Source organism: Cantharellus anzutake (assembly GCF_015039405.1).
Source record: "Cantharellus anzutake strain C23 chromosome Unknown EI90scaffold_16, whole genome shotgun sequence".
Lineage (NCBI taxonomy): Eukaryota > Fungi > Basidiomycota > Agaricomycetes > Cantharellales > Hydnaceae > Cantharellus > Cantharellus anzutake.
Genome location: NW_024066966.1, coordinates 271419 through 285950, shown reverse-complemented (window position 1 = coordinate 285950; position 14532 = coordinate 271419). Strand labels below are relative to the sequence as shown.

At 49.0% G+C, this 14532-nt stretch overlaps 6 protein-coding genes across 6 annotated transcripts; 3 read left to right on the top strand and 3 right to left on the bottom strand.

Moving 5' to 3' along the window:
- Positions 1 to 5886: 5886 nt before the first annotated feature.
- EI90DRAFT_3280220 (uncharacterized protein) lies at positions 5887 to 7808 on the bottom strand (the record flags this gene model as incomplete). The annotated part of the gene is made up of 7 exons (XM_039066747.1): positions 5887 to 6934; positions 6991 to 7003; positions 7063 to 7165; positions 7231 to 7294; positions 7357 to 7410; positions 7635 to 7711; positions 7772 to 7808. 7 exons carry the CDS (start codon positions 7806 to 7808, stop codon positions 6362 to 6364), a joined length of 921 nt encoding a protein of 306 aa, XP_038917722.1. The 3' UTR covers positions 5887 to 6361.
- Positions 7809 to 7913: 105 nt separating this feature from the next.
- EI90DRAFT_2915710 (uncharacterized protein) lies at positions 7914 to 8274 on the top strand (the record flags this gene model as incomplete). Its single annotated transcript, XM_039054557.1, has 3 exons — positions 7914 to 7950; positions 8014 to 8144; positions 8203 to 8274. The coding sequence occupies 3 exons, from the start codon at positions 7914 to 7916 to the stop codon at positions 8272 to 8274; spliced, it is 240 nt and encodes a 79-aa protein (XP_038917721.1).
- Positions 8027 to 11456, bottom strand: EI90DRAFT_3153365 (uncharacterized protein). Its single transcript, XM_039065860.1, has 19 exons — positions 11137 to 11456; positions 10974 to 11084; positions 10876 to 10921; positions 10785 to 10819; positions 10707 to 10733; positions 10497 to 10656; positions 10375 to 10438; positions 10232 to 10324; positions 10104 to 10179; positions 9983 to 10050; positions 9803 to 9926; positions 9618 to 9753; positions 9464 to 9567; positions 9272 to 9408; positions 9066 to 9207; positions 8835 to 9008; positions 8703 to 8784; positions 8203 to 8651; positions 8027 to 8144 (listed from the first exon to the last, which is right to left on the bottom strand). Exons 1-18 carry the CDS (start codon positions 11353 to 11355, stop codon positions 8365 to 8367), a joined length of 2085 nt encoding a protein of 694 aa, XP_038917720.1. The 5' UTR covers positions 11356 to 11456; the 3' UTR covers positions 8027 to 8144; positions 8203 to 8364.
- EI90DRAFT_3050505 (uncharacterized protein) lies at positions 11362 to 12154 on the top strand. Its single transcript, XM_039059765.1, has 3 exons — positions 11362 to 11773; positions 11918 to 11992; positions 12021 to 12154. The coding sequence occupies exon 1, from the start codon at positions 11540 to 11542 to the stop codon at positions 11759 to 11761; it is 222 nt and encodes a 73-aa protein (XP_038917719.1). The 5' UTR covers positions 11362 to 11539; the 3' UTR covers positions 11762 to 11773; positions 11918 to 11992; positions 12021 to 12154.
- Positions 12155 to 12486: 332 nt separating this feature from the next.
- Positions 12487 to 13598, bottom strand: EI90DRAFT_3145013 (ribonuclease H-like domain-containing protein; the record flags this gene model as incomplete). Its single annotated transcript, XM_039065220.1, has 6 exons — positions 12487 to 12636; positions 12708 to 12839; positions 12911 to 12991; positions 13048 to 13224; positions 13300 to 13452; positions 13512 to 13598. 6 exons carry the CDS (start codon positions 13596 to 13598, stop codon positions 12487 to 12489), a joined length of 780 nt encoding a protein of 259 aa, XP_038917718.1.
- On the top strand, positions 13140 to 14440 carry EI90DRAFT_3050499 (uncharacterized protein). The gene is made up of 3 exons (XM_039059764.1): positions 13140 to 13224; positions 13300 to 13452; positions 13512 to 14440. The coding sequence occupies exon 3, from the start codon at positions 13606 to 13608 to the stop codon at positions 14134 to 14136; it is 531 nt and encodes a 176-aa protein (XP_038917717.1). The 5' UTR covers positions 13140 to 13224; positions 13300 to 13452; positions 13512 to 13605; the 3' UTR covers positions 14137 to 14440.
- Positions 14441 to 14532: the final 92 nt, after the last annotated feature.

Genomic DNA, 14532 nt, shown 5'->3' with positions numbered 1-14532 from the left:
GTCTTGTAATTGCATGATCTCGTGCACGGTAGATTGTGATCAACACGCGCGCGGACGCACACTGGGCTGGGTCTCGTCAGCAGACATTCCGGGCGTGGCGTGCCAGTACAGTGCAGCGGCCGCGTATCCCATGCTACTATCCTAACCTAGTAACCAGGGAACTGCCAGCACAAATATGGCGGTACTACATATGCAATACTGCCACCTTATCCTTTACACGGTAACTAGGTTATAGTTAAAAGCGATAAGGAATATTAATGCACAAGTATTCGTACGTGGGGCAACTTACGTGCGTAATCCGTGTTATTTGATGCGTCGACAATGGCGTCCTAGCTCCGCGATGTTGATAACGCGCGCGCTAGTACATGACTGCCGCGGGCCCACCATTCGCACAGCAAGGTTTTGCAGCACTTACTTCAGACTATATTTTATCGTGGTCATGTCGCAACTGGTTATGTTATGGCAGGATCCACGTCAGACGGTTGGACGCACCGAAACCAAAATGTGTCCCTCCACTTTTCCAAATAGTGGTGTCTCTCACCCAGCTTTTTTTTTTTGGCTTTCCCCTAAACTGGTGCTATTGCACACACAGATCAAATGTGGCTTTAGGAATTTAATTCCATGGCGTCTGCCTACGGTGGCAATGTGCCCACAGCATATAGCTCTCGGAGCATACATGTCTAGGATCTTTCATCGGAGAGTCATGCTATGCATGCATGTTCATGTGTGCATGTGATGATGATGATATATTGATTCTAGAACATCTCATTTTTTTGGCATGGAAAAAGTGGCTTCGATTCCCAGACGTTTCTCATCGATCTCGTCACACAGCTCACTAAGGGGTAGGGGTTGCCTTTTTTTTTTTTTTTTTCATATCGACAATTCTCATACTACATTTTCCCTCATGATCGTCTTCTCGAATGCACTCATGCGTGCCCGCATGATATCCATCTTCGATATTCGGTGCGATAATATATCGGATGTAGAAGAACTGCTATGCATCCTTTAGGATCTAGACTTCGATATCATCTCATCAAGATTCGCTCGCGGAGTCGCGATCGGTCGATCGGTCGCGGTTATGACGATAACGTAACTTTTGATACTCACATGTTACAGGCATGTAAACAGTTTTGGTATTCCGTCAACGTCAGCACTGATTGGTAACCAGCTTCCTCTCATTTGCTTCTTCGGCGTAAACAGTGTGGGCGGCCGGTGTTGAGCGGCGGGGCGGTATGACCCCCCAGTTACAAGCACTATCAATAGTGCGATCAATACTGGAAGAATTTCGGTTAGTTCTCCCCCCCCCCCCTAACCATTCATACTGAAATTCTTCCCGGTGTGAGGGGAGAATACATCTTACCCCACGATATTAATCACAACAAGTACCGCCAGGGTACTATTGGAGCCAGAAGCCGATTGTCGATCTATGGAAAGGGTTTATCGCTACCTCCTAGGTGGCGTGCGAGTAAGTACTTGATACCGCCGCCGCTCCCCAGCGCCCCCGCATGATTGCGATCCTGGAGGGGAACTTGCCGCGCGCGTCCCTGTGTCAACACTCAGGAAGTTTCATTCCACGACCTAGACTGGGCCGTACGTACGTACTGCCAATTCCACATGAGAAGCGACGCCCCCCCAGGCCAGGGTCATCGATGTGATCGAGTTGGCAGCCGCCCTCATCATATGGTCATCTGCACTGACTGGCTTGCTTGCTTGCGGCCGCCTACACTTGACGATCTTTTTTTTCTTTCGTATCTGTATCCCTCTCCACCTCTGTGCCTATGGTTTGTTCCCTTTGCTCATGCAAGTGGCGGTCTCGGTTCTAGCCGACGTCATGATAAACGCCCCTGGGCTTGGGGGCAAGGCGAGTGGCTTTACCTGCTCCACACACACACGCACACGCGTCTCAACAACCCAGGGCTTGAGGGGTAACATATGAGCAAAATATCTTCGGAAGTCCCGAAGACACGAGCTCCACTGGTTGGTAGTACTACTAGCAGACGAAAGCACGGGTCATGTACTACTACGAGAGAGCGTTGCATAAGATAAGACGATCTATATTCGTAGATCGGAGAATAGTGCTCTCAATTCAACGATTGGAGGATCTATGTCTCCTGGACAAGATCAAGCTTGAATGCTGTGCAATCTCCCTCCCCCCCTTTCCCGCGTTACAGAAGCACAGAAGCCAAATCGATCTAGAGTCCAAGACTGTTTTTTTGGGCCGCCACCACGGTTCTGTTCCAGTGCTCAGCTTTTCATCCGGGGGAAATCCGGATAACTAGCGGTCTCGGTTCTAGCCGTTGTCGTTTGCAAGGGGGGCTACATTGGCTTCTCACATCCAACTCGAACGGGAATTCCCGCAGAGAAGGTCATCGAAAGAGATGCAAGCAGTCAATTTGGAACGCATGTGCCCGTACCCATGCATTGCATGTGGGAGGGGGAAGATCCGAGAATCTTGTGTGTGAAAAATATTATTGGTGCGCCTTCCTTTGAGATATTAAAGACAAAGAACGCTTAGTGATGAGCTATGTACATGAATATGGGCATGTGTGGCATTTTTTGTTGCCTTTGATCCGGTGAAATTCCTTGCTCGTTTGCGGTGGGGAACAACTCGATCTTATGCTTGTGTACGTGACCTTTAGGGGGTCGATCGAATGACGAAGCATGCATGCATGCATGCATGGTCGCATGACGCCTAACGTCTGCTCTAATTTTCTTGGTCCGTTGGCGCTCCTTATGTTATGCCGTGGACAGGTTCCATGGGGTGCCTTTTCTGAGCTCCTGACAATACTCAATATTTCCAAGCCATTCAACAGAAACGGAAAAAGCACGCCATTTTTTGCTCATCTTTGGCAATTTCCTATTACATATGGTTGTGGACCTATTTTACATATGTTCACCCATAACATAGGGGGGAGGTAAGCAATCCATCGATAGGAATCTTGAATTTCCTGTTGTATGTGAATCAAATCATATGGCTAGGGATCGAAGCCCGGCTATGTAATTGAATCGCGCGTTGTGCCTGGCGACGTCGACTTGGTTGCGGAAAATTCAAAATGACCATCGAGTTCACAAACGCTCGCTGCCCAACTTGTGGCATTACATACATGCAATAATGATTGGCACAGCTCTTTGCCGGGCGGCTAAATTTGGCCCAGGACATATACATATACAAGTTTGCGCAATATGTAACGCAAACTTGTTTCGATGAGCCCGTTGTATCGATTTTCCAGCGCCGGTTCATCGATCAATTGCAGACTTTTTGTCGAGCGTTTGATGGTTATACATTCATCATATGTAACTGCAAGGCACCAACTATTAGCCATGCGTGCGTGCACACGTGTGCAGGCGAAAACCCCGTTTCTTTCTTTGGAGCGTGAGCGCACGCTGCCCCCCCCCTCGAAACAAATACATAGGTCCATCGCCGCCGCCCTCGCTCAAAGGGGGGACCTTCGAATAAATTTGGTCGTTGCTCTGTGACTAAATAATTCATCGGTGGCATATATTCCCTCTCGAATAATGAAATTTCATACCTGATTGCAGCATATTTCCTCAAGGGTCGTTATGTAAGGCTACCGCGTGCAAAAATGTCGCGATGATAGCCGTGCTTCTGCCTGGGATGAGTGATTAGAAGTCCGATGCAAGCAGATGCAAGTTATATTATGCTGCTTCCGTGTCCTCGATTGCCAGGAAGTCGCCTAGAGAGATTCGAGCCTAGAGCGCAACAACACATTCTAGACCAAAAGACTAGAAGACAGGGATTCAGATCTCCGTTCCCACTCCAATCTAGAAACCCCGCCGACGGACAGCAACTTTGGGAGGGAAAGGAACATCCTGTTCCTTTCCCAATTGGCACAAAAAAAAAAAACCCTTCTTGTGGTAACACACAGGTTTTTGCGCGCTAGTGATGACATTCAGCATTAACAGGTGGCCTAGTCCCCACCGCGCGCTCACGGCCAGGCCCTGTGAAGGGTCGCCTCGGGATTTGTAGGAGAGTGTGAAAAGCTTGGTATGAATAGGTGAGTTTTTTTTCCTTTGGTCCCCATTTCAAATCCTGGCATAACGGTGAGCGGCCCCGATTCATTCATGCATGGGACCCAGGTCATTTCTTTCCACACTCCATATCCCCAGTCAAGCATGGCATCCAACCCAGAGCGCAAATTGCCACTCGGGCGGATTGAGGACAATCGCCACGAAGGCCCCTTTTTACTTTCAGGTCCCAGAATGAAATTGAAATTTCATCAGGCTCCGACTTGTGCCAGGCCGAACCGCCTCATTCCGACGTATTCTCGGATTCTCGGTGCCTTGTCTCAGGATATGAAATTCCCGTTTCTGGCTTTGTGTCGATACTTTGCTGTTTTCCCCCCTAGCTTGTGGGTTGCGCACTTATCGCCCTTGGGCAATGTGGCGGGCGAGGCTCTGTGGAATGATTAATTTGCAGCAGCACAATATCCGATCCTGCTTCTGGATGAGCAGTATCAAGTTTTGCGTACACCTCGCTCCCCCCTGGTCTAGTCACAGATGGATTGATCGTGAACCCCTTCCGCCTTCAGCTACACAATCTCCAGCCAGGGTTTAACGGCTCCGACGAAAGCCAATATCCACCTCTCAATCGCGTGTTTCATTTCGTTCGCTGGGCCCGCCACCTGGCCCCATGACCCTTGTCACCTGCGCCAGGCACGGAAGATCTAGTTGTCAGCATTGGTGCTGGTAACCGGGATTAGCCCACCTGAATGGGGCTGGGGGGTTGGTTCTCGCCATAGAAGAGTCTGGATATGATGAACGATTTGGTCACGCTAGAATTCGTGCCTCTCCAGGAGAGGCGGACTTTTTTTCACTGGCACTCCGTTTATCGCCTTTTGGCCTTGCTTCTCTTCTCAAGGTTGTTGGCGCAACAATCCTGGATTGCGCGTCCGGGCCCTGTGACCCGACATCAGCACAATCCTCAGATCGATGGTGCCTTGATCTCAACGATACCAATTCCCGACTCCATTAAGCTGGAAAAGGCAAATTCATAGTCTTTTTTTTTTGGTATTCGCTCACATATTTCTAATTCATCCAATCACAGGACGCATTCCCCTGGCCAATTTGGGCGGATTTCACAAGCACAATATGACGCCCGCGCTTCATTTGGCTGATCAACACTTGCTCGCCGGGAATTTGTTCCAGCGTTAATTTCAAAGTCCACGTTCCGAAACAGCGCCTTCAACCTCGTTTTAGTCTGATGGACCGCAAATGCCCCTTTTCAGGGAGTAGCCACCAATGCCCGTTCATAAAGTTGATCCAGGCAGCTTCATTTTGTTTCTATGCAAGAGTCGAACCCCGTTTGGGGGATTGATGAGTGGCCCCAGGTTGGAATGACTATTTCACTAACTTTACTCTCTAGGATGGCAGCGGCAGTGCAGCCTCTGTAATTCTTTCGGATAGCTACACAACTCGTTCTTGCATGAACAGTGTATAGGTGGTGTTCAGGATAGTATTAAGTAAGGTACAAGCAATGATAGGGCAAGAAGTTGCTGGAAATACCGTTTCTTCTTTTTTTCTCCAATTCCTCTTGAAGATTTTCTTCCTTCTCCGAATAAATTCATGTTCCTGGCTTATCGCTGCCGGATAAAGGCATGTCCTTACAAAAAGTCCGCCACTTGGAAATTGCTGCACTTGCAAACTGGCTTCGGATATTCCCACAAAGGCTTGGCGCCACAGTTGCTTAAGCACTACACAAAGCACCTATCATATACTCTTAGTCCGCAAACTCATGACGCGGGCAACACAGGCCGGCAGAAGAAGCATTCCACGTGTGAACGGATCGAGCATGTATTTGTCTTGGGTGCACATAGCGAACTTACTCTGTGGCCACGTGGGTTCACTCTTTGCTTCAAGTATGTGTGCCAGGCAGTAAACCAATGATATTGTTTGAGCCTCATTTACGAAACCCCTCTTCCAGCATCTCTTAAGACAGGCTGAGTTCACAGGGGGGAATGTGCCCAGTAATTGGTCTAACTCCGAAAACTAAGGTCGATCTAGCAAGCATAAGGTACAACTGATACAAATGGCAATAAAGAGTGAGAAATACAGGCAATGGAAGGCGCTAGAAGCAATGAATCCGTTGTTCAAAAGGAACAAAGAAGAAACTGTCTCAAAAATATAGAAAGAATTGAGATAGTATTGGGAAACGATCGAACCGCAGAAGACGTCGTCAAAGTTGATGGGGATATGAAAAACACGCGCGACGTTAAACGATGCAGTGGGTGCAATGTCCAATAGAGTGCTTCAGGTGGGACACTCGTATGATCGGTGGCCAAGCAATTACTGCGCTCGCCCCCCCCGGTCCAACTGAGACAGCAGGGTGTTGCCAACACTTGCACTACATCGCTCGGCGTAGGACGACCGCTACTAACAGCGCCGCGAGTGCCATGATAACAGCATCGAGAGCAAGGGGAACATCTCGCGGGGTCATACCTTGATCATGAGGATCATTGGTGCGGGACAGCGGGGAATTGTGACCCCCGACAGGGGAACGCTCGCTACGGGGAGGAAGAATGCGACTGGCGGGTGTTGAAGGAGTGAGATCAAGAGGACGCGAGATGGTTGAAGGTGCTTGAATGGCGATTGAACTCGGTGGAGGGGAAACTGGTCGTTGTTCAGGGATAGACGGAGGTTTTGTGATGGCGACGGGAACGAGAGCGACAGCCCCGCCTTGTTCCTCGACACTTGCTTCCTTTGTAAACTGCAGGGCTGGTGTTTCCGGAGTCGCTGCTTCTGTGGCCAGCTTGGCCGGCGGTAGCTCCTCCTTATCCAGAGCCGTTTCCGGTATTGGCGTGCATGTGTCAGCCTTCTCAATCAACTCTCCGGAAGCTTGGCCTGAGGCACTTGACGTTTCGATTGGTGGAGAATCCTGAAGGGCTTCGGCATTTGACTGCTTGCACTGGGAACATACCTATGATACGAAATTTTAGAAAATAAATAGGGGCATAGAGGCGAACTATACTTTACCCAGTGTCGAGAGCTGCAAAGTTGGATGTGAGTTGGTGATTTTATTCTATTCTGTGAACAAAGGCAACTCACAGGGTAGCTAATCGCTTCCTCTCAGGCACTGGTACCTCGATGCCTCCAACGCCACTAGCATCTTCTCCTTTCAGTGGGAAGAAGGACTGAAGACCTATGATGGCTGGGATGTCATGTCAGGATGAGCATCACGTGAAGGTTCACAAGCACCGGTTAACGGCAACGAACCAGTTCGAACGCCCCATGACGGCTGCCATTGGTCTTCATGATATGCCGTGAAACTAATGCAAATCTTGATGAAATGAATCGTCTGAGTAAAGGATATGTAAACAATGGACATTCAAAGTATCGTACCTTCTTATTAAGCTCAAATCGGCCGTTTGGAGTTAGAAGCATTATGGAAGGCGCCTTGAACGGGTATTCTGGGGGGAGCAATATCCGCGCATGATACAGCCCCCCTCAAATTCCGTACCAGCAGGCCCTCGTAGTGTACAATGCCAATCCTTATGATGCCCATCAGCTCCTGGGCCAATGGTATTGATCCCAAGATTGCAGACTTACAAAGATATCGTCCTAATAAGCAATGTACGTTAGGGAAATGCAAAGGTGCCGCAACAGCGGTGAACACATACTTCAAGAGGGCTAGCAATGTACTCGGTGGAGCTGTCGCGCTGCAGTTCGCGTGCCTCGGCCATTATTCGCTTCACACCTAGATCGGAAGCAATTATTTGATGCAGGAAGGGATTCTCAATGCTACCCAGGTACGCACCAGAGTTGTTCTTGTTGTAGGTAGACTTTGAGGACATGTTTTCACGATGGTCAACGTGGAAGTTTCAACCCAAGCAATTATTGGAGCAGCATCAATTAGTGGTCACAGCCGCCGGTAACACCACGTGATCAACTTCATAATAATGAAAGTCGACCACCTCAAAGTACGCCCAAGAAAAGGTGAGTATTGTTCTGTTCGAGAGAACTGAACACAGTGAGATGGTCTTTTCGCCCTCAATCTAGTGAAGAATGCTGCTCCGTGCGCCTTGCAGCTTGCCACCATGTTGAACTGCTGGGCGAGCAAAAATGATTTCCGATCAATCGGACCATGTGCAGACGCCGCTCAAAGTCTAAGATTGTGCATGGGAGGAATGGTGAGCACTAAAAACATCCACTGCTTTTCCGGGATATTTGATGTCCCGCCGACTGCAGGCTGGGGGCCGTGTGAAACCTCACAAACCAACGATAAATTACCATCTTGCTCGCCTTGGGAAGCAAATATGAACAACCTTTAGGGTAATGCTAGGCCCTCGACAGGAGCCAAGATAACTTAAATTTGCAATAATGATATCAAACACGAGCATTCGAAGCCACTCATTTTTCTGTTTGACCGATGACATAGGCAACCTCCGTGACGATCCTGAAAATCTGCAGTGTCTCTTCATCAACGCCAGCTGATAGAGTTGTTCGTCGTTCTGCGTCCAAGGCATTAAACTGTGCGGCCCAAGCGTCCCGCTCCTCCACTGCACGCAGGTTATGGCACACCGCCGAAAGAATGTAAAGTGCTTCGAGTGCTTTCTCGAACTTCGATATAGTCCGATAGTCTCTGACGGCCCGAATCAGATGGGGCCGTGCTTCTTTTAATATTTCCTCATTGATATCTAAAGGGGTGATATTCAAACCGTCTTGTTCCGACTTGGGTAGTGTCTCACCTGCGCCAGCTCCAGCCATCATCAATCGCGCGTATGTCAAGCTTCCGTAAGCGCGGAGTTCAAGATCGTCCGCGAGGAGAATCTTGAGAACGGTGAGTCGTTTGGAACACAAGACTGATTTCCAGTGCATACCTGTGGTAGAACTTCTTCAATCATGTGTTGGCCAGATTTTGGTAGACCAAGGTCAATTGCGATGTCGGCAAGTAATACTACTGCGATGCGGTAATACTGAAACATCCCTCGAAATTCTGAACTCCAAACGGCCTCCATAAGCGGCTGAACAGCTAGAACGGGCTGATTCGCTTCCTAAGCAAACCAGACCACATATACATTCGTTTACCATACGGGGTCGAGAAGACGTACTTTGTATCGCAGAGCTAGCTGTAGAGACTCAGTTATCACCGTACGACGATGGAACGGAGACGGCGCGCCGACCGACTGAACTTCAGGTCTTGGAGACGGTTGGTTTGGCATGAGAAAGTCACGTTGAAAGGACGCATGTCCTCTGTGGAAGTTGATGTGATTATGTACACGATCACCCTATTATTGGAGTCAAGATAGAGACTTACTTCCGTTCCGCTGTGAAGTTGAAAACATTCCACACTTCCAAGGCCCATATTTGATATTGCTGGAATGTCAGCCCTCGCCAAGTTTGTGGGTCCAGCAATAATTTAAGTGCTTCATCAGTTGCACCCTGTCTCGTGTACTGCATAGTTCTTCATGAGAAATGAAAATGCGATAGCCTAAAAGCATTATCGCACCCGTGATGCTCTGGCACAGACCACAGACATACGAGAATCATCATCGCCAACCTGAGTGAAGGCCAAGATGATGTTCTCGTGGCACTTGGCGAGCGTCTCCACACCTGCACCTCCAGGTTTGCACACGGTGACGAAGTAAAGGATGTATCCTCACCTGCTAAACGCCAAAGGATGGCGCAGACAGCATGCCTAGGCCATTTCTCCACACCAACATTAATGAGGACAGATTTAGCATCCCACACTCCGATACTCTCTGCTACCTTGGTGAATAGGATTTTCAGCCCTTCTCCCTATGAGGGCGTCAGTCTAACGCCGAACACACCAGGTAGAAATCCTCACAAGCTCTAGAAGCTTCTTGATTTCCCAAAGAATATCCAGCGGGTTTCCCCAGACCTGGACAGAAATAGCACGATCTCGAGCGAGGAATGCGGAGCCTGGGTCTGGGTCAAGGCGCTGCATGAGACTGATCACCACGGTCCGAATCAGCGGCGAGGACGAACATAGGGGAAATCCACTCACTTTTGACAGCGATCCAGTGTGAAATGATCATTCTTCTCTTTTGAAATCTTAATCGCTTCATCGAGAAACTAAAGAAACCATCAACAACGTTAGATGCGAGGTCCTGAATTGGCGGGCTTACCTGACGGGCAGCCAGAAGTTCGCCCCTTGTATAATGAAGTGTGGCCATGCTTAGAAGTGAATGCTGATACATAGTCCTGAAAATTGCCTCTTGAGCACTGTTGGCGATGAAGCGAAATTTGTGCTGACGTGTCATCAGTCGCAGCAAATCGTTGGTCAAAGAAACGCCTCAAATTGTCTACTGCGGCTTTGCTATCCCCAGTCTTCAATGAATCCCCGGCTCTAGAAGAGCGTGTAGCCAAATAATAAATAGTGCAAAAGAACACACTCACATTTCGTAATATGACTGCTTTGCATTTTCAGGAAGATCCAGGATGCCTGGATATATGAGGAGGCCTACAAGGGAGGTGTTAAGACGGTCCGCTTCCTACAAACATGCAAACACCACCCTCACCCCTTCGCCTCTCCTTTGAACCGATATAGTATCCCGCCCCTTTATCCCCGTCACACCACGCAATAAAGTCATTACACAGGCGCAATTGACCAGCAAAGGACAGCTTGCGAAAGCTCAAAAAACTCCTTCGAATAAACATCCCAAAGAATGATCGTCGTTCCTGAGTAAAGCATAAGGAGGGATTCCCTGAGCGGAGTCAATCCGACAAACAAAAGCGCAGGAACTGGTGTTTTCTTCCTTGATATGAAAACTTCAGCTGCGTAATTGGGCAGTACAGGATGAACCCACTGGTTCATCGACCCCAGGCACGAGACTTCGCACATCTGTATACGAGCTGATGTAAGGGCAATGCACAAAGCTATCCAACTGCTCCGTATACCGCTAAATAAGTCACCCATCACTTCCGGAGTGGAAATCATCTTGGGCTAGTCCGAGAATAAGACTGAAATGTATGTTGGTGGAACATGCGCTACGCACTGCCTGATTCAGAGTGTGAGAAAGAAGAGCCAGCTCCGAGTTGAGTGACGGGTCATCAAATCCGTTCACTAGTTTAGACACCAATTGGTGATATGGGGTTGGGGGTTTCAACTGTGTCATCGGTTAGAACCTCCAACGATACCCGCATTTACATTCTACTTGCCTCTCCTATTTCTCGCGCCAGAACTCGTAGCATTCTCATCCTAACTTTGGGATGCAGTGTCGTCGGACCTATACCAGGCTCACCATAATCCACACCGCGATGGTACACGAGAATCATAATAGTCAAGCCAACATGATGAGGATACAAGACATTGGGCATTGGTGGCCCTCCAGGGATTTCCATATTAAGGTTCATCGGTAAAGGAGGCGGAGCAGCCATGGTTAGGGATCCGGTGCAAGTCGATAGGCAAGAACTTTGTCGCGTCGCGCTACTTTGCTTCCGCTTGCGCGTCGATCATTCACTTGTTGCGGCCACCGATGAGCTCATCCCAGACTGAGTCCATGTGATCGGCAGCTCGTAATTGGGACTTTTTGTATCTAACATTCCGTTCAGGGCACTGGCCATGCTCCGAAGCACGCTTGGCCAGTTTTACCGCGTCACCATCCAGGATGGCCGTATCTTCATTGGTGCCTTCGTCTGCGTTGATAAAGAGAAGAATATGGTTCTAACTAATACTGAGGAATTCTGCCCTGATGCAACCGACATGACAAGAGGGCGGTATGTTGGACTTGTAATGATCCCTTGGCGCTGGGTTGTAAAGGCAGAGGTCGAACATAAATCTTGAACATGTAAGCGCCTATACTTGCATTCCTGGTTTTTCATTACTCAAAAGTGAAGGCTGTCGGTATCTCCACATATTATACGTTTCCCGATTCGACTTTCTTTGGCCATCTAACTCATTCTTAAAATGTCCACACCACTCGAGATGCGGGACTGTTGCTTCCTACCAGCGCCGGTACCAACAAGGCTCAGTAACTTCGCTTGTCCGCCCCGTGACAGGATGGCCCTCAGTAAGATTGTCGAATTTATTGTTATATTGTTATATTGTCTATTCGAAATCTTCCGCATTGTTTGATCGGGTTTGATATCGGAAGAGATCATCGGTGCATTATCATTGGAAATACAGCTCTGAGGTTATGAAAAATGTGGACGGATAGAAAGCGTGTATACGTCACCGCAGTCGAAACCCATAGTGAACACGGGTGCTCATCTTGTGAGCACGACATATTCACAACGGGGTAAGAACCTGACGTGAACCGTCCGGCCGCTAGACACCGCCAGAGAAAGGCACCAATATTGTCCGAATCGTCAAGACGAAAGAAGGGGTTTCGCTGTCGTGGTCGAAGTGTGAAAACGGTGTTGAGGCGAGAGAAATACAGGGATGTTGAGGATGTTGTACGAATACAAAGTGTCAAACGATGGCATCAAAGAGGCGTCCGGCTACATGAAATAAGTCGTCACAGAACATGCCCAGTCGCGTGTTACAACCCTAGTCAGAGAGGGCCAATTCTACGCCGGAGTACGGCTATCGGGGTAATTGACTTTGCCTCCAGGACCCATCCACCACCACCTTCTGTTTGGGAGGATCCGTGTGTTTGGTTCGACACGCAACGGGGTACGAGCCAGCTCAATTAGAATACGAGCAACATTCCGGGCATCCTAAATAACCAGAAAGGTGGTCAACACCGTATTCAAAGGTCCTTGCGCTGATCGGGAAATGACCTACTCACATCCAAACCACAATGTAATCGCCCAGTGAACGATGGCAATAAGAGGGCAGAGAGTTGCATGGGTATAGGGAGATACAAGTGTTTTTGATTATTCCGCTGGATATGCGCTGCTGTGGATGTCATTGGTTCGCGCTATCAGAGAGAAACATTTCGAGTGGCGGGTTCGGTACATCGGCATCAACTAGACACATCGCTATACATACCAGTTCGCGGCTCGCCATTAGGCTCGCCACTGATTTTCGAATGTCCAAAATATCCCCCCGCAGATAGCCTGGAATTGGGATCTGAAGATACGATATATAAGATCCCCATCCAGCCAGTTGGGGAACAGATCACCTGCCTTGGATATATGAGATTGCTTAGTGACAAAATCTCTGATATCGAATGGACCATCGCAGCAGAATATGAACTTCTGCGAGCGTGCGCCAGTGCGTGGGTCTATCAAGCCATGGTGCGCAAGAAACTCTGCGAACAAACCCAGGACCTCGGGCCAAGTTGGCGCTGAATCAATGTCCGCCTGGAGATTGAGGATCAAAGGTTGGAGTTCGTGATTATGACACGCGGGATTGCTGATAGAGCATCAAAATCACACCTGGGTGATACCAGTGAGATCCGTGCAAAAGGTGGACAATTGAGGCCTCCATGTAGGTCGAACATAAGAACGGAACTCGGCTACTTGAACAAGGCTGCTTGCACGGCCGTCTTCCGTCTGATCATTCCAACGAAGAAGGATGACTGGCCATTCCTAATCAAAAGGGATAGCATATATTTCCCTGCTGTGCAGAGGAAGTTTTGGCAACATACTATAATCTCGTTTGGATAATCAAAACCGCAGCCGCTGTGACAAGTTGCCTCGACATCCACGACAAGGAAAGCATCATAAGGTTGCATAGTCCGGATGTCCTCCACGAGAGTCTCTGCTACACTCTCAGTAGGACTTGACCAGTCGCTCTGGACTATAAGTTTATCTGGCGGGCGGATAGGAATGTTGATGGGGGCGGAGGGAGGCTTGATCACAGCTTTCGCAGAGCTCGCAGCGGACTGTCTAAAACGTTTTCCTTTACTAAATCTGTCGCTTCGCTTGTTCTGCCTTTGTGGCGGCTCCTGGGGCAGAGACATTGGTGAGGTCGTTGACGATAAGGTCTTGCGAAAATGCGGGGCAACCACGGAGAGAAACCGGCGAACAGAAAAAACAGTAGCGAAGAAAACAAGAAGAACGGTTGCAGATGGCCAGATGGGCACCGATCCAATAAACTCCAGAGGCGACCTGGTCATGGAGAGAATACGGGAAGCTCGGATGCTCTTCGTGAACCGAAGCTGTCACGTTGTAGCACAGCCCTCAGCGGCTTTGAGACATTATTGGGCGTCTCAAAGCTTATGTTTCCTGCGAGGCGAAGATGCGCCCAAGCACCAAGCGATTAAGTTGTAGCGATTTCCGATAACCTATCCCTATCCCTTTTGAAATTGCGATGATCGTGCATTTATGGCGCCATTGATCAAGACGCAATAAGTAACTCCAATTGTCCGAAGATCCCACGGCGTCATCCCCAAATTACGATGTGTGGAAAGCTGGCCCCTCTGAATATCCGCACATACTTGCTCCCAAAGTTTGCCTCGCGGTTGGCTACTCTTCGAAGGCCCTTGAGGATCCCGAGGTTCTAAAGCCCATTCAAAGCTAATGTTGAGGCCACAGTGCCAGTGTTCAAGTTCCAATGTTGTGGATATCCTCTTGGTCCTTCGTGCGAGGAAAGCTAGCTGGCTTGAGGCATGCAGTGTGCTGCAAGGCAAGCCGTGTGCTACACACGTTGTACTTAGAAGTGTCCCA

Coding starts and splice junctions, on each gene's coding strand:
- EI90DRAFT_3050499 (XM_039059764.1), top strand. CDS start 13,606: ATGTCCTCCACGAGAGTCTCTGCTACACTCTCAGTAGGACTTGACCAG.
- EI90DRAFT_3050505 (XM_039059765.1), top strand. CDS start 11,540: ATGCTCCGAAGCACGCTTGGCCAGTTTTACCGCGTCACCATCCAGGAT.
- EI90DRAFT_3153365 (XM_039065860.1), bottom strand. CDS start 11,355: ATGGCTGCTCCGCCTCCTTTACCGATGAACCTTAATATGGAAATCCCT. Junction 9,927..9,982: donor ACACTGGATCGCTGTCAAAA/GTGAGTGGATTT, acceptor CGTGGTGATCAG/TCTCATGCAGCGCCTTGACC. Junction 9,208..9,271: donor AACTTCACAGCGGAACGGAA/GTAAGTCTCTAT, acceptor CAACTTCCACAG/AGGACATGCGTCCTTTCAAC.